Source organism: Juglans microcarpa x Juglans regia, chromosome 3D (genome assembly GCF_004785595.1).
Source record: "Juglans microcarpa x Juglans regia isolate MS1-56 chromosome 3D, Jm3101_v1.0, whole genome shotgun sequence".
Lineage (NCBI taxonomy): Eukaryota > Viridiplantae > Streptophyta > Magnoliopsida > Fagales > Juglandaceae > Juglans > Juglans microcarpa x Juglans regia.
In genome coordinates this window covers 7,702,361-7,718,136 of record NC_054598.1, presented here as the reverse complement: position 1 = coordinate 7,718,136, position 15,776 = coordinate 7,702,361, and the positions used below count along the sequence as shown (strand labels likewise).

The window sequence follows — 15,776 nt, the reverse complement described above, 5'->3', positions numbered from 1 at the left end:
GGCTGGAAATCTCTATGAAATTGAATAAAATATGGTTTTTGGAACCAGACAGTTTCCTTTGAACCTAATTGAAGATAAAGAAAGCATGATTAATTTCACATATGACCCTCTAGATATAAGATAATGGAAGATCAATGTTGATTTTAATTACTCCAGCTTCAGTGAGAACATTCTGGGTGGTGTTTGAATTATACTACTCTGTTGAGTTTGTAATGTGTTAAGAGATTCCTCATAATAAAAGTAGTTTACAAGACAAACGTCTTCCATGGCTCGCAGGATATTCTGTTTGTTGAGGTTAAAAACCAATAATAGATTCGAGTGTGTCTGTTTGTTTCACCAGCAAGATGACAATGCCAAATCCCTCATCAGATAAGGAAGTGTCAAACACATTGAATTTGGTATTGCTTTCTTCTTTGGCAACATGTCAGTATCTAGGATAATAAAAATCTGGTTAGCAGTAAACAATTTTTTGTCCAGCACATTGACACAACTCAATTATGGTGCAGATATATCTAGGTCCCCAAACATTTGACCAGAAATTATGCTCAATTACTCATGAGAAAACTCAATATCTTCTTGTTAAATCTCACAAACTGCAGATATCACAGCCCAAGAGTTGTAAATTGTAATGAAAAGGGTGTTTGCAGCATTAAAAATGCAGTGAATTGTTGGAAAAGGAAGGTTATGATCTGCAACATATTTTGTTACCATCTTCCTCATTTTACATGGATTTCTATGTTGTTTCGTCAAGTGAGTTTGCTAATCTCTATTTCTTCCAAAAAAAAAAAAAAACCCCAAAAAACAGTGTCCCCCAACAACAACTATAATCAGACAGAAGGTTAAGTATGTGGTTGGCACCAGTCTCAGTCGTGGCGCCTTTAATATCTTTTTGTTCTATGGCACAGCTAAAGAAGTAATTGATAGAAGAAAAGGGGCCGGCCGCAGTAAAAGCAACGCCTGCTGTTGACCATGATTTTAAAACGTCTTGTGTTCTTATCAATGAATGTATTATACCTAATAATGATCATTTCTTTATGAAAACTATAGATATAAGTACAACTTGTCTACGCTAGCTGCAGTGCCATATGATAATAAGAGTAATACCAGTGGTACTCACACTTTTACGTGGTCTGCAATACGTAGCGACGTGACATGCCTCATTTTTGTTTTTAATCATCAATATTTTTATTTTTATTTTTATAAGTAAATCATCAAGATTTTGAAAACTAGACACACGAAAAATCTCTCATTTTTTCCCTAAAACCTCCGTACCACCATTTTGGTTTCTGCATTTTTTTGGTTCCCATTTTGGTTCCACGTCTAAACTCGGCTAACCAGTTCCCAGCCAAATGCTATTGCTTAGCCAACAGCCAAATGTTGACTAAGTAGATCAAAAGTGATCTATATTGAAGTAGTTAAAACTCTAAAGCCTCACTTTTGAGTTAAAGTAAATTAATCTTTTTTTTTTTAATTTGGTCAGCTACTATTTATCTCCAAAATAATATTTTACCCTAAAAATACTATCAATGGTTACTTTTAGATAATTAGGTCGAGAAAAAAAATAGTTATTTTAAATAAAAATTAAATTATTAATTAATGAAAAAATATATTTATCATTTCTTTTTTCATCATTCTTTTATCATTCCATGACGTGGCATTAGATGATAGATTTACAAGTAAAATATACTAAATAGTCTCAAATCATCTACTGTCACGTCATAAGAAGATGAGAGGAAATTAATATATGAAGTTTATTTGCAAAATATAAACAAAAATTTACAAATTTATTATTAGAAAATCTAATATTATATTATTATTTTAACTTTTAGATAAAAAATCTAATATAGATTAACCTCTCTAATGATTTTAGTTTTAGTCAAAACCTCAATTTTTAATCAAATTCTAGACTTACAATAGCCAATGCTCTCACAGATCCATTCAAGCTCTAATTTTGAGTTCATTTTAGTTTGAAGTCCAACTATTAAAAGCAGTCCCACTGGATAATTAGGTAAACTCCAAATTACAAAATAATAATAATAATAATAATAAGTAATTTTTTTTTCATTTTTCCTTCGTTTTATAGCTCAATTTCTAGTTTAAAAATCATCAAATTGCACAGCTAGATTCAACTTCTGAAAACGGGCAACTCAAGCCAAAAAGAAGTAGGCATTCTAAACGTGAGACTTGGGTCTAGAGTTTAATCACCTAAATATTAATGGTGGATTTCAAATTGGTCTGTTGCTTTAGATGATGGATGGAATGAAAAAAAAAAAAAAATTGGGTACACCTAAACTATCTGGGTCTTTCAAAGTAAGATGTATATGGTTTTGGAGCCAAAAATCGAAGGAGCTCAGATATATATATACGAAGTCAAAGATGGGATTGTAAAGCAGGAATTTCAAGATCTAAAATAGGAATGGTGGAACTCGGACACCCGAACGGCGAAACCAACCCAAAAAGAAGGAAAGCCACAAATGGTGAAACTCGCGTTTGGGTCTTTCGTAGGAAGAAGATACAACTTTTGGCACAATAGCATTTTCATAGGCTTGAAGAAGAGAGTTTGAAGATGGGAATAAGAAAGGGAACATGGTAGGGGACGAAGAGTATACACAAATGACAAGAGTAATATTAGATACAATAATAAAATACGTAAATTCTCTGCATTCTTATTTCAAAAAAGTGAGATATACTATTTAAATTTTTTTTTTTTTTTTATATGGATTACAGATTTATCTAGTTAGTAATAATATTAGTTTTTATTACACATCTTTCCAAAGAGGAAAAAAGCCAGAAGAACCAGTGCCGTAAATGAAAGGTTTAGGTGATGCATCCACCACATGTATTTATATATTACAGTTTGCATAATAATAGAAGAAGCGTTAAGAACTGCTGAGATTCCGCGTAATTGAATGTTTCAAACTATAGCTGACCTTAATTTGGTGGTTTATTTTAAGGGGCATTATTGGTTCTCATTTCTCCTAATTGATGTTATTATATTGATCATAATTGCAATTATTAGAGGTGGATTAATGGTTTTTTTTTTTTTTAATTCAGATCGCTTTCATGCATTTTCATCATAATCAAATGGAAAAATTATTGCAATAATTGGAGATAAACTACTCCACATTCAGACGTTGAAAAATGCATTAAAATTTGATAGAGAATTAGATATTATATATATAGAGGGTGAGATAAACGTACGGAACAGATTAGGATCCATTTGGGATCACAACTGTTCTCAAATATTTTCATATGAAAAATGATATTTGTAATCATAAAATACACAAGCGTCATGCACTCATTTAAAAAAAATTAAAAAATGGAGTAAATATGATATCTACACGAAAATTTAATTTTTTAAGAGTAATACTAAATATAGTTATGAATTATGCAAGCGTCACACAGTGCACAGACTCATTTTGAAAAAAAGTAGGGTCCATTATTAAAAAATTAGTTTTTCATACAAGTCTCATGTTTACTCATTTTTCAAAAGGAGTACGTGGCACTTGCGCTCCTACGCACTCCATAACTGCAAATATCATTTCTCATTTTTTTAACAGTAGACTCTATTATTTTTCGAAATGAGTGCGACATTTGCACAACCTATGACTATATCTAACATTACTCTTCTTAGATATTCTAAATTAATATTTCATTTCCAAACATCACACAAGCACAAAACACTTTTCAATTTCAAATCTTCATATTTTTCATCTAGTTATTACATAATCATTATAACTTTCTCATATTACCAAATAAAAATAATATTAAAATATGTGTTTTAATTTTATAATATTTTTATTAAAATTTTCTCTCTTTTTTTAAAACTCAATAAAACATCTTAACTCAAACTATTTCATTACTATTCATAAATTATTTCACTATTATTCATATATAATCTGAAATATTTATCCCAAATCAACGGCTACTTGGCATGTCATCGAATATTGGAATGAGAAGAACTCTGAAACTAGTCTGAATAATGCAAATGATTTTTAATTCTTAAATTAATCTCTTTTGTTGGGAAAATATTTTAGATTTGGGGTTGCATTATGTAAAACAAAACGAATGATAATACAATGGAATAGGAAGTTGGTTATGAGATTTTATAATACAATTGATGACGTAGATTCGTAATTAAGGATCCACTAAACTTAATAATAATAATAAAAAAGCCCCAAACTGATCTAGCTAATCCATATGTCAGAACCTTCATCCCGAAAGCTAAATTAATAGTACATAATTAACAGACTTGTAAAAAAGAAAATGGAAATATTTTCCCGTAACGTTAGATATAGAATTAAGATACATAAATTCTGTACATTTTCTTTAAAAAAAAAAATAGAGTCCATCATTAATAGAATGATGTTTTTATGTATATTCTAGATTTAATTACTTTATTCAGAGGGGATACATGAGATTTACACATTTTAAAATTATAATTATCATCTCTTATACACATATTCTGAGATTTATATATATATATTTATTACTTATTTATTATTGTCTGAAATATTTATAAGAAGAGTAATAATTATTGTCAGATTTATTTTTTTTATTTATTTCTAATTGAGATAGTCAGATTGGAGCTAGACAAAAGTGGTGTTTTTTTTTTTTTAATGCTAAAGATAAGTTTTAAATGCACAAATTTTACTTAAATTTTTTATAAAAAAAAAAAAAAAGAAAAAGAAAAAAGACTCCACGTAAGAAAAAAAATAAAATAAAATTTTCATACTCTTTCATGATAGTCTTTGAAAAAAAAAAAATCGAGTGAAAAAGTACTTTAATTTTCTAAGTGACGAAAACTAAAATAAAATTTCCTCCAAATATAAGCAAAAGAATTGATTCAGAGCAATGAGATCATGCCGATTCATTCCTACACATTTTAGAATTAAAAATATGAAATTGTCAAAGCTACTTATCTTATGAATATTCAGATCACCCAAGTGAAGACAAGGCTCCATTCTGACTTTGATCAGCGATCATGAGGACTTTCTGCAAAATGCAATAAACTGAATGGCAAAAAAGACAAAACAAAAAATCAAACCAAACATATATGATATATAAAACACAAGCATGTTTGACATCAGCGCCTATATATAATGACTAATGAAGCTGGCAGCAAAGCGCTGGTAAAAACCTGTCCATCACTGGATCAGAAGCACAAAGAATACCAAACGATGGCAGATCAGAAAGAGATGGAGACGAGAGAAGCAGAAACAAATGAAGGAATAGAAACAACAGTTGTGGGGAAGAACATGAAAGAACGAAAGATATCGTGGGCGAAGCTGCGCCGGGTGGACTCATTGAATATAGAGGCTGGAAGGGTTTCATCTTCTCAAAGCCATGCCTCCAAGGTCTCTTTTCATGTTAATGTCATAGTTTATTTTGCTCGTTTGATTTATTCCTCATGGGGCTAATTTGAAACTCATCAGTCATCAAGTTCTTGAGTGATTCTTTTTTTTTTTTTTTTTTTTCAACTTCGGCTTGGTGGGTTTGGTGTGAAGCAGGTTAGTTGGAAGAGGACGTTGAGTTTAGCATTTCAGAGCATAGGGGTGATATATGGGGACATAGGGACGTCTCCACTTTATGTGTACAAAAGCACTTTCACCGATGGTATTCAACACCAAGACGACATTCTTGGTGTCTTGTCCCTTATCATCTACACCATAGCGCTCATAGCCATGCTGAAGTATGTCTTTATTGTGTTGTGGGCCAATGACAATGGGGATGGTAAGAAAAGAAACCGCTTCAGCTTCCTTAATTCCTGTTTTAATGTGCAGTCTTTGGATCCTATATATATTTCTGATCTTCTGACTCCTTGCAAGCTGGTATTAATTTATAGGTGGGACGTTTGCACTGTATTCCTTGTTGTGCCGGTATGCAAAGGTGAGCTTGATTCCAAATCAGGAGCCAGAGGACAGGGAGCTATCCAACTACAGACTTGAAACACCATCCAACCAGTCGAGACGGGCTTCGAAGATTAAGGAAAAGCTTGAGAATAGCAAAACTGCACAAATTTTGCTTTTCATTGTCACCATCATGGGAACTTCCATGGTAATTGGAGATGGGATTCTTACTCCATCCATTTCAGGTCAGTTTGACAGAAAAATCTCGGACTTAATGAAGACAGTACAAGCCTAAACATGTTGTCAGTAACATTTAACAAATGGGTTTTGCATGCATGCAGTTCTTTCTGCGGTGGATGGGATAGACTCGCTAGGGAAAGGTACTATGTTATATGTCAATCATTCTTTTCTAAGCGAACTAGAAAGTTCTTTAGATTATTATCTCTGACGTACTAAACATGCTTCGATCCAGATGCTGTTGTGGGGATTTCAGTGGCAATCTTGATAGTTCTGTTTTCTGTTCAACGATTCGGAACAGATAAAGTGGGGTTTTCGTTTGCCCCAATCATCTTCTTGTGGTTTTTGGTCATCAGTGGCATTGGTCTTCACAACTTGTTCAAATATGAGGTTGGAGTTTTACGTGCTTTCAATCCAGCATACATAATTGATTACCTCAAAAGAAATGGGAAACGAGGATGGATTTCACTTGGTGGAGTTTTTCTGTGCATTACAGGTGAGTGTTACAGTACTAGTTTTTTTTTTTTTTTTTTTTAAATGTTGTTTACATTAATTTCTACCGTCTGGCTAGGATTCTCTATCTGACTAGTGACATAAATCAGGGACCGAGGCCATGTTTGCAGATCTGGGTCACTTCAATGTTCAAGCAGTCCAAGTAAGCAGACACAATAGTCTTCTATTTTCTTTTTCTGTTTGAGGGATGCACCTTGAATATATGGTTTTTTTTCCTTTAAAAGAATAAAAATTTTATTATACAACCATCAGTAAGTACCTTCAAAACATGACAGTGATGACACTTTTTTTTTTATTATTATTACATGATCAAATGCACAGGCACACGTTAAATTACACTCGCTAAAAACTTAAACAATTAAAATTAAAATTTGTATAAAAGGGCGGCTCCGGTGGCGGGGCTGCGCAGCTGGCCTCCAGCTTCCGGCAATTCTTTCCAACTCATGTCCCCAAACTTTAACAAAACCATCAAACGCCACAGTCAAATGGGTTTCCCCCCTTTCTTCGAATTACCAGCCATATATCCCTCGTACACATCGAGGCCTAGCACTTGCGCTGATGGCCAAGTGCAAGGCGCATGCATTAGTGCCATTCTTTTCTTAGCCTAGTCGATTTGCGTAAATTCTTTCATATGTACTCCTTAACGAATTTCAACTTCCGTGACCAAGGTTCTGTTCTCTTAAACCAGCCGTTCTACTTATTCAAGATTAGCATGATAGACAAAATCAATAATTTTTCACCATGATATTATTGCAGATCAGTTTCTCTTGCATTACGTTTCCTGCATTACTAACTGCATATAGTGGGCAAGCAGCATACCTCAGGAAATTCCCCCGGAACGTGGAAAATACTTTCTACGACTCCATACCAGGTTTAGTGTTTTTTTGTCGCAGCATATATGTGTGGATCCAATCTCTAAGAAAATCTTTTTCGGGTTATTACAACTGTGTTTTCTGAGCAATATTCAACTGATGTAAGTTAACTGGTACTCGATCCAGAGCGAATATACTGGCCAACCTTCGTTGTTGCTGTAGCCGCTGCCATTATAGCCAGCCAAGCTATGATATCTGGGGCATTTGCAATTCTCACTCAGTCGCAAAATCTAGGTTGTTTTCCTAGAATTAAGGTTGTTCATACCTCTGCAAAGTATGAGGGCCAGGTTTACATCCCCGAGGCCAACTACTTTCTCATGATTGCTTGTGTTATAGTCACTGTGGCCTTCAAGACTACTGACAAGATCGGCAATGCATATGGTAAGATTAACATTCTTTAAGGGAAACTTGGGACGGAATTAACAATGATACTTTTTATAATTATAATGAATGCAGGAATTGCTGTGGTTACTGTAATGTTGATCACAACCAGTTTGCTTTCTCTAATCATGCTTGTTATCTGGAAGACGAGGATATGGAAGATTGCTCTCTTCTTTGTGGTGTTTGCTTCCATAGAGGGGATTTATCTATCATCTGTCTTGTACAAGTTTACGCAAGGTGGGTTCCTTCCATTGGTATTTGCGCTTGTCCTAATGACAATCATGGCGATTTGGCATTATGTACACAAAGAAAGATACATGTTTGAGCTCAGGAACAAGGTTTCTAGTGAATTCATCAAAGAATTGGCTGTCAACCCAAATATAAAACGGGTGCCAGGAATGGGATTCCTGTACTCCGAGCTTGTACAGGGTATTCCTCCAATATTTCCCCACTTCATCTCTAATATACCATCTATCCATTCTGTTCTAGTGTGTGTCTCAATTAAGTCCCTCCCGATTAGCAAAGTTGTAGTGGAGGAGAGATTCCTGTTCCGACAAGTTGAGCCGAGGGAATATCACATGTTCCGCTGTGTGGTGAGGTATGGCTATAATGATGTGATCGAGGAACCTGAGGAGTTTGAGAGACAGCTAGTGGAACAGTTGAAAGAATTCATCCGCCATGAACACTTCATGCTTGAGGAAGGAACCACTGAACAAATTGCTGAACCAGTGAACCTCCAGCATTCTTCTCTATTGGTGAAAGATGGGAAAGCAAGAGGATCAGCTGTTCACACTGAGGAATCACTACAACTGCCTAATCCATCTGGGGTTTCATCCAGGTCTAATTCCATTCAGTCGGTCAATGCAGTTAAATCGACAAATTCTTCTAACCAGGGAGTTGAAGAGGAGATGCAGTTTGTCCAAAAAGCGATGGAGAATGGTGTGGTTTACCTCCTTGGAGAAGCAGAAGTTGTGGCAGAACAGAAAGCATCCTTCTTGAAGAAGATAGTAGTCAATCATGCCTATAGTTTCTTGAGAAAAAATTTTAGGCAGGGGGAGAAAGTTCTGGCTATTCCCCACACTAGGCTCGTAAGGGTTGGAATGACATATGAGATCTGAGATTCAGAATCTTTGTAAAATCAAATAAACATGCTGTACGTGTATAGCTTGCCCTGATAGCCTGCTTCTACAATCTCAATATGAGAACATGTAAAACATCTGTAAAATTCTCAAGTTTTAATGGAAAATGTTTTATGCCACACCAACTCAAATGACCAAGTTTTATGAATGAAGCATCCAAATTTACTTGGCTATTGCAGCCGAGAACAACTCCAATGGCCAAGTAAATTTGGAAAGTTCATTAAACAAAGAGGAAAAAAAACAAAAGCCTAAAACAAAGGGGTCCTTTGTGTGAGAACTGGAAGCCGCGCGCTGATGGCTCCAGTGTTATTTATTTTTACCTGAGCTTAATAAATAAAATGGTTTTACTAGTTCAAAGGTGATGAAAGTGTGTTTAGACAGGAGTTGTGAATTTGTGGTGACTGGGGTGAGGATGACTTCTTCACTCTCAGATGGCGTTTAACCTATAAGAATTTAGTCTTCGACTGGGGTGATGACTTGCTCCTCTAGCTTTCATACCTGCTCGAGTGATGCAACGTGGCATCATGGCAGGTCACACCGTCATTGGTGTGATATTGGGTCCTGCCAGTGGAGATTTCGAGGTAGGTTAAGTGCAAGACCAAAACCAGTTTTCCATGAATCCAAAAAGAAAAGAAATTTTCGAATGATTGATATAATCGAACTGATTCTATGATCATGTTGAACAATATTACTGGTGGGATTACACCTTTTCCTATCAGAAATGAATCTTAAAAGGGAGCATTTTTCAAATCCAGCTCCTGTAGGCTGTGCGATAAGATTGTGTCTCTATTGTATTCATGGGATCATTCATGTAGAAAATTATTACTATTTGAATGGAAAAACAAAAAGACCTGGAGAATCTTATTATGGTATATGCTGCTGATCAGTCTATTTTTCATCATTCCATGACGAACTTCGAGTGGATTCTTTTGTTTTTAAGATCGGGGAAGCATTCGAGAGCAATAAGTTTCAGGCTCCCAGAAACACAGTCTATGCCTATGTGCCAAATTAAACCGTTGAAGTACTTCCAATAGACAATCATATTGACCAAAGAAACTACTGGAAGTGGCATGAAGAAACAGGAAGTGCTTCAAGTAATAGGCTGCCATTTTTACGTTTTCATTTTAGTTCCGCATTAATATGATGTAAATGAACTCGTTCTGATTAATCAAACTAAATGACAAACAGGACAGACAAGCACAAATATGCCAAAGGGTAATCGGTATCACAGGTGGATCATGGAAGCAGGTAGGAAAGACAATCTAAAAATAATTAAATTAGAAGGCTAAAGTTGTCTCTTTCTATGGATCTCTCCTTTCGGATCCACTCTTATGTCTTTTCTGAATTGTATCCATCCATCCTTCTGGTCTTATGGTTACCAACCTCAACCAGTTTTTAATGTGAAGACATAAGCATTAATCACCTTTTTTAACATAAAAATGGGATCTGTATATTTAAGATACGCTTGTGTGCATTTCAAAATAGAAATGAAATGCAATTATGTCTGTGTCTTTATTATTGTAAGAGCTCCAAAGGGTGTTTCTGATGATTTTCGCACCTAGCAAAAAGGACAAACAGACCCAACTTCTGATGTGTTTTTTTATTGATATTTGACCTGTTGCATGATGCCATTTGATTGAACAATGTCTTTCTCAGAGAATTCTTATTTGAATTTAAATACCAATTTGTAGACCAAGGTCTTTCTTTGACGTTGGTATGTATGGAACTTCTTTTTGTCTGCTACTTTGAAGTCCTACCTTCCCTTGACTTATATCATCAGCTGCTCCCCCACCCTTCTTAGCATTGGATAGACGAGTCCTACCAAACATGTCAAACTTTGCTCCAGAATTCGAAGATGACGAGCAGTTCCAAAGCACCATTGTTTCCCAGTCTTCTACGGGCAGTCCGCCTCATGCAGAAAAAAGTGGCGATGGCTCCACTCCATCCGCCATATCGAAAAAGAAAAGGAATCTTCCAGGGAATCCAGGCAAGCAAACATTCTACATATCTTTTTCTCTAAATACTGTCCATTCATCTAAGAACTTGGTTGGGAAATATACTAGGAGCATTTTTTTTCCAGAAAATATGTACATGATAAGAACTAGAATTAGGAGAAGCACATCTGTCTAACAGATGGATTGCACCAAACTACACTTTGTGATCAACTGACTTTGTCTTGTAGATATATGATTACATAGCTAGAAACCATTGACTTTGTCAATTTACCAGAGATACTATCTGGAAAATGTTAAGTTATGAATTGTACAATCATCAAATCAGTAAGTTATTAATCTATATGACCATCTGCGCGTGTACATGGGCTATACCTATTTCATTCATATCAATAATATTTATCTCTTACTTATCAAAAAAAGAAAAATATGACCATCTGCGCAGATGTAGATATTTGGCAAATGTTAAATTGTACTGTATAGTTTTAAAATTTACTGAGTCGTAATTGAAATCTATGCTATAAATGTTGGACAGATTGTCTTATTTCTCACCCTATCTAAGATCTAAAGAGAGAATAGTACATGTCATGGGCAATTTCACCAAGTTATCATTAGGTCAAATTCTCCAAGGCTTTGGAAGAGAAGATTGATGGACTGGTCCTTTTTTCTTGTGTGCAGACCCAGATGCAGAGGTTGTGGCTCTGTCTCCAAGAACACTAATGGCAACAAATAGGTACATTTGTGAGGTATGCCACAAGGGATTTCAGAGAGATCAGAACCTTCAGCTACACAGAAGAGGACACAACTTGCCTTGGAAGCTGAAGCAAAGGACAAACATACAGGTCAAGAAGAGGGTTTATGTCTGTCCAGAGCCTAACTGTGTGCATCATGACCCAAGCCGAGCTTTAGGTGACTTAACTGGCATTAAGAAACACTTCTGTAGGAAGCATGGAGAAAAGAAATGGAAGTGTGACAGGTGCTCCAAACGTTATGCTGTTCAATCAGACTGGAAGGCTCACACAAAGATATGTGGTACCAGAGAATATCGTTGTGATTGTGGCACAATCTTCTCGAGGTCAAACTATACAATTTTTAGATTCTATTGTTGTAATTCCGACTGTGAGAAGCTTTTATTATAAGTAGTTAAATCTTGCTTGTGTGTTATCATATGTTGTACAAAACATTGATTAGAGTAATATATATTAGCAGAAGGCTCTGTCACAAAACTAATACAGCACATATCTTGCCTTTGTACAGGAAGGACAGCTTTGTCACACATAGAGCCTTCTGCGATGCATTGACGGAGGAGAACAACAGGCTGAATCAGAACTTTGCTGCCACTGGAGGAATGTTGCGGAGCCATGCACAGGAGCTTTTCATTTCATCAATGCCCGGCTCCTATTCCTGCTCAGAGACAAACACAACGATGAACCTGTCAATATCTAATGAGAACGTTGACAATTCACTGAAGCCATTATCCTCTGGCTCAGCTGGAGTCATGATATCGAGCAATTTAGATCCAACTTTCGATCCAAGAACAACCCGGACATGTTTTAGCTCTGAAGGTGGATCAAATGCCTATCCGATGACAATTGGTTCGTGTTACACATCTGCGACAGCCTTGTTACAGAAGGCTGCAGAAATGGGTGCTAAAACCAGCGATAATTCATTTGCCCCAATAATCCTCAAAGGATTTAATGGGTACCCTATTAGTAGCATGAACTCATCAGGATCTGTCCAGGTGGGTTCTTCTGGAGGCATTATGGGGCCAAACACCAATGGTTCTATTGAGAGAGATCGAGAACCATATGATAAAACCTTAGATCCCGGGGATCATGAACCAAATTATACTATCTCTCACTCTCAAACTGGATTGTTTCACTCTCCTCTTTCTGTGCACACGGAAAATGGACATGCTGGTAATCTACTAAGACATGTATACATTGGAGAAGGAGAAAAAATGACTGTTGATTTCTTAGGAGTGGAATCAGCTGGGAATTCAAGCACCGGGAAGAAAAGAAGTTACGATGGTAATGTAATTGGGTTGGAATATTCAAATGCACAGCAAAGCGTGCAAAATCTGCACTCGGAATGGTGATAAACTCATCCGAGTTCAGGTTAACGTGAATTACATACTATCTCTGATGCTCCGATGTCCGCTGAAGGCAATTCGCAAAGCCTTCTGGTTTGATCATTTTGTAGCAATTAAAGAAAAAAACTTAATTATGTACCTCTTCGATCTGATTGTCACCAGGAATTAGTTTATCCATTTTGAGCCTCCCGATCGATCAAATATGAATGCATTTGAGCATTACAAGAATGAAACACTTCACAAATCACAATGCCTATTGGTAGTATTGAAGTCGTTCATACAGACGGAGTGCATGTTCACATAACCTCAAATGTTTGTAATGACGAGGTCTAGGCCTCTTTAGCATTGGATTGGTCATTCTATTCTTCAAATTTTAACTAATATGTAACTTTTTCACTTTTAACATTCAAAACTTAAAGTCTACATTGGACTAGTCATCACACTCTATATAATAATAAAATATTATTATTTTTTATTATTTATATTTTTTTAATTAATTTATATTTTATTTTTATAATCTTCAATAACCTCCAACATCAAATTTATTTTCATTTTCACAATCTAACAATCTATAATATAATAATTTCATATGTATATAGATGATAAAATCTTATATGAATAAAAATCTCATATCTATAATATAATAATCTTAAAAAATACTTTTAGACTTGTTATAGTTATTTTCATATTTGAAAAAAAGAATAGATTTACTGTAACTTATAGTTTGGATGAAAACAATTTAGTTAATTCAATGTGGAGCAAATATGGATAATAATTACTAAATTTAAAGATGAAAAGGTATTTAGCTAATTCAATGTCAATAAACAGGTAAGCGGAGAACTCAGAAATGCATTGAAGTTTGAAACCCTACCGGTCCCAATAAACAAGTCCAATCATTCATCATATAAACAATCATTTTTTAAAATATAACCGTCCAAGTGGCTTTGGGCTCGTGGGTTTAATGCTTTCACTACATGGGCCAGCTTGCATTGACTACTGGTTGGGAGTTGGAACTGAGTTTATTTTAGTTAGTGTCATGGGCTTAGGCCCAAGTAGATTAATGATGTAATGGACTTCTTTTAATTTCTTTATTGTGTTTATGTTAGTTGTTTAAACCATGGCCCACGAGGCCCAGTAGATGGGAAGCCTTCCATTAGAAAATTCCTACGTATAGTTGTAGGGAGCGTATTGTTTGCTTGGTCTAGAAACTAATAGAAACTTATTCTTCTTCCTTCTGAATTTTCTTAGAGGTTTTCTCACCCTTGAAGTGGAATATTTCAATTTATTTGCTATTAATTCATTGGGCTTGTTACAAAGCGGTATCAGAGATGCCGATCCCAAAATGGCCAATCTAGGTAACACCGAATTGCAATTTTATTTTGAAAATTATCATGCTACTATCAAGAACGAACTTCTTAGGGTTCTAAGAGAAAAATTACTAGTTGTGAAGTGTTTGTTGGAAGAAAAGGAGTTGCAGATCTTGATTCAATACTTTGACGTGAAGTTGAGTATTGAATAAGCTTACCGGAGAGAGATATTTATCCATTGGAGCAGCAAGAATTGATACACAATGGTATTTGCTTGGAAGATGAACAAAACGTGACTAAGACCAAGGTGTATGAAAGTGGTTTTATCTTCCTTATCGATTCGAGCTCAATGGAAATAGAAGAATACGAATAGGAGGCAAAAAGGACAAAAATTAAAGACATAATAGAACCTTCGGAATCAAAGCTCACACAACTTGTGGTGTTGAACTCTGCAGACTATAACTTAGATTTCAATACGGTAGGCAATGCTCTTCAAGCATCTACACTCCATGAGCAAGGGTTGGCTTATTGCTTGTCTGGTGTTCGTGGCATTTCTACAAGGGGATGAATCCCAAGCAAAGGGTCACATCATGTATGGCATCATCCTCTGTGGCCAGGAGGTGATACTCACTCACTCGTGGTCCAACAACCCCAAAAATTCCAAACCCTAGTCTCTGAGCTCACTGATGGTACGTTTCAGACCAATATCCTTGTTATTCGGGCCAAGATAGAGGGGGTTGGAATCGTGCTTTGCTTGGATCTAATTTATGGTCAAATGCCTCTTGTTAGCGAGTCATCGAGCTCTGAGGGCTTCAACTGTCTCTCTTGGGACAAGGCCACTACATAATCTGCTTTCAAGCAGTTATCGTTCAATCTTATCGCAGGCGAACTTGTTGACGGAACCATTGATATTTGGAACCCCCTCATTCTAATCCATTCCGAAGGAAATGAAAATGCTATTGTGGGACATCTTTCAGGGCATAAAGGGCAAGTGCATGGTCCTGAAATTAGTATCAACACACCAAACCCGCTTGCATCTAGGGCCGATAATGATGAAATTTGCACATGAAATTTGGCAAATATTGCAAAACCTTCTCATTTTCCACCTCTAAAGGGCCGTAACTCAACGGGAGATATTTTATACTCATCTTGGAATAGAAAGGTTCAACAAGTATTGGCATCCACTTCAAATAATGGGACAACTGTGGTTTGGGACCTAAAGAAGCAAAAGCCAGTAATAAGCTTTTCAAACTCCGTTAGAAGGAGGTGCTCTGTTTTGCATTGGAATCCTGATTTTGTTTCTCATCTTATCGTTGCATTGGATGAAGATAATTCACTTACGTTGAGGTTGTCCTCTCAGCTTCGAAGGGTTGGGTTTCAACTTGAAAAATTCACATACTCTTTTGTTATAAAAGCTTGTGGTCAGTGCTTGAG

The 15,776-nt window shown here is 35.7% G+C and overlaps 2 protein-coding genes across 2 annotated transcripts; both read left to right on the top strand.

The window, feature by feature from the left end:
* The first annotated feature begins 5,140 nt into the window (after nucleotides 1-5,140).
* Nucleotides 5,141-9,356, top strand: LOC121256076 (potassium transporter 5-like). The gene is made up of 9 exons (XM_041156697.1): nucleotides 5,141-5,357; nucleotides 5,511-5,733; nucleotides 5,846-6,094; nucleotides 6,191-6,229; nucleotides 6,322-6,582; nucleotides 6,689-6,741; nucleotides 7,356-7,470; nucleotides 7,598-7,852; nucleotides 7,928-9,356. Exons 1-9 carry the CDS (start codon nucleotides 5,181-5,183, stop codon nucleotides 8,968-8,970), a joined length of 2,415 nt encoding a protein of 804 aa, XP_041012631.1. The 5' UTR covers nucleotides 5,141-5,180; the 3' UTR covers nucleotides 8,971-9,356.
* Nucleotides 9,357-10,818: 1,462 nt separating this feature from the next.
* On the top strand, nucleotides 10,819-13,173 carry LOC121256077 (protein indeterminate-domain 12-like). Its single transcript, XM_041156698.1, has 3 exons — nucleotides 10,819-10,915; nucleotides 11,622-12,018; nucleotides 12,201-13,173. The coding sequence occupies exons 1-3, from the start codon at nucleotides 10,819-10,821 to the stop codon at nucleotides 13,039-13,041; spliced, it is 1,335 nt and encodes a 444-aa protein (XP_041012632.1). The 3' UTR covers nucleotides 13,042-13,173.
* Nucleotides 13,174-15,776: the final 2,603 nt, after the last annotated feature.

Coding starts and splice junctions, on each gene's coding strand:
- LOC121256077 (XM_041156698.1), top strand. CDS start 10,819: ATGTCAAACTTTGCTCCAGAATTCGAAGATGACGAGCAGTTCCAAAGC. Junction 10,916..11,621: donor TCCGCCTCATGCAGAAAAAA/GTGGCGATGGCT, acceptor TCTTGTGTGCAG/ACCCAGATGCAGAGGTTGTG. Junction 12,019..12,200: donor TGTGGCACAATCTTCTCGAG/GTCAAACTATAC, acceptor GCCTTTGTACAG/GAAGGACAGCTTTGTCACAC.
- LOC121256076 (XM_041156697.1), top strand. CDS start 5,181: ATGGCAGATCAGAAAGAGATGGAGACGAGAGAAGCAGAAACAAATGAA. Junction 6,583..6,688: donor AGTTTTTCTGTGCATTACAG/GTGAGTGTTACA, acceptor GACATAAATCAG/GGACCGAGGCCATGTTTGCA. Junction 6,742..7,355: donor TCAATGTTCAAGCAGTCCAA/GTAAGCAGACAC, acceptor ATATTATTGCAG/ATCAGTTTCTCTTGCATTAC.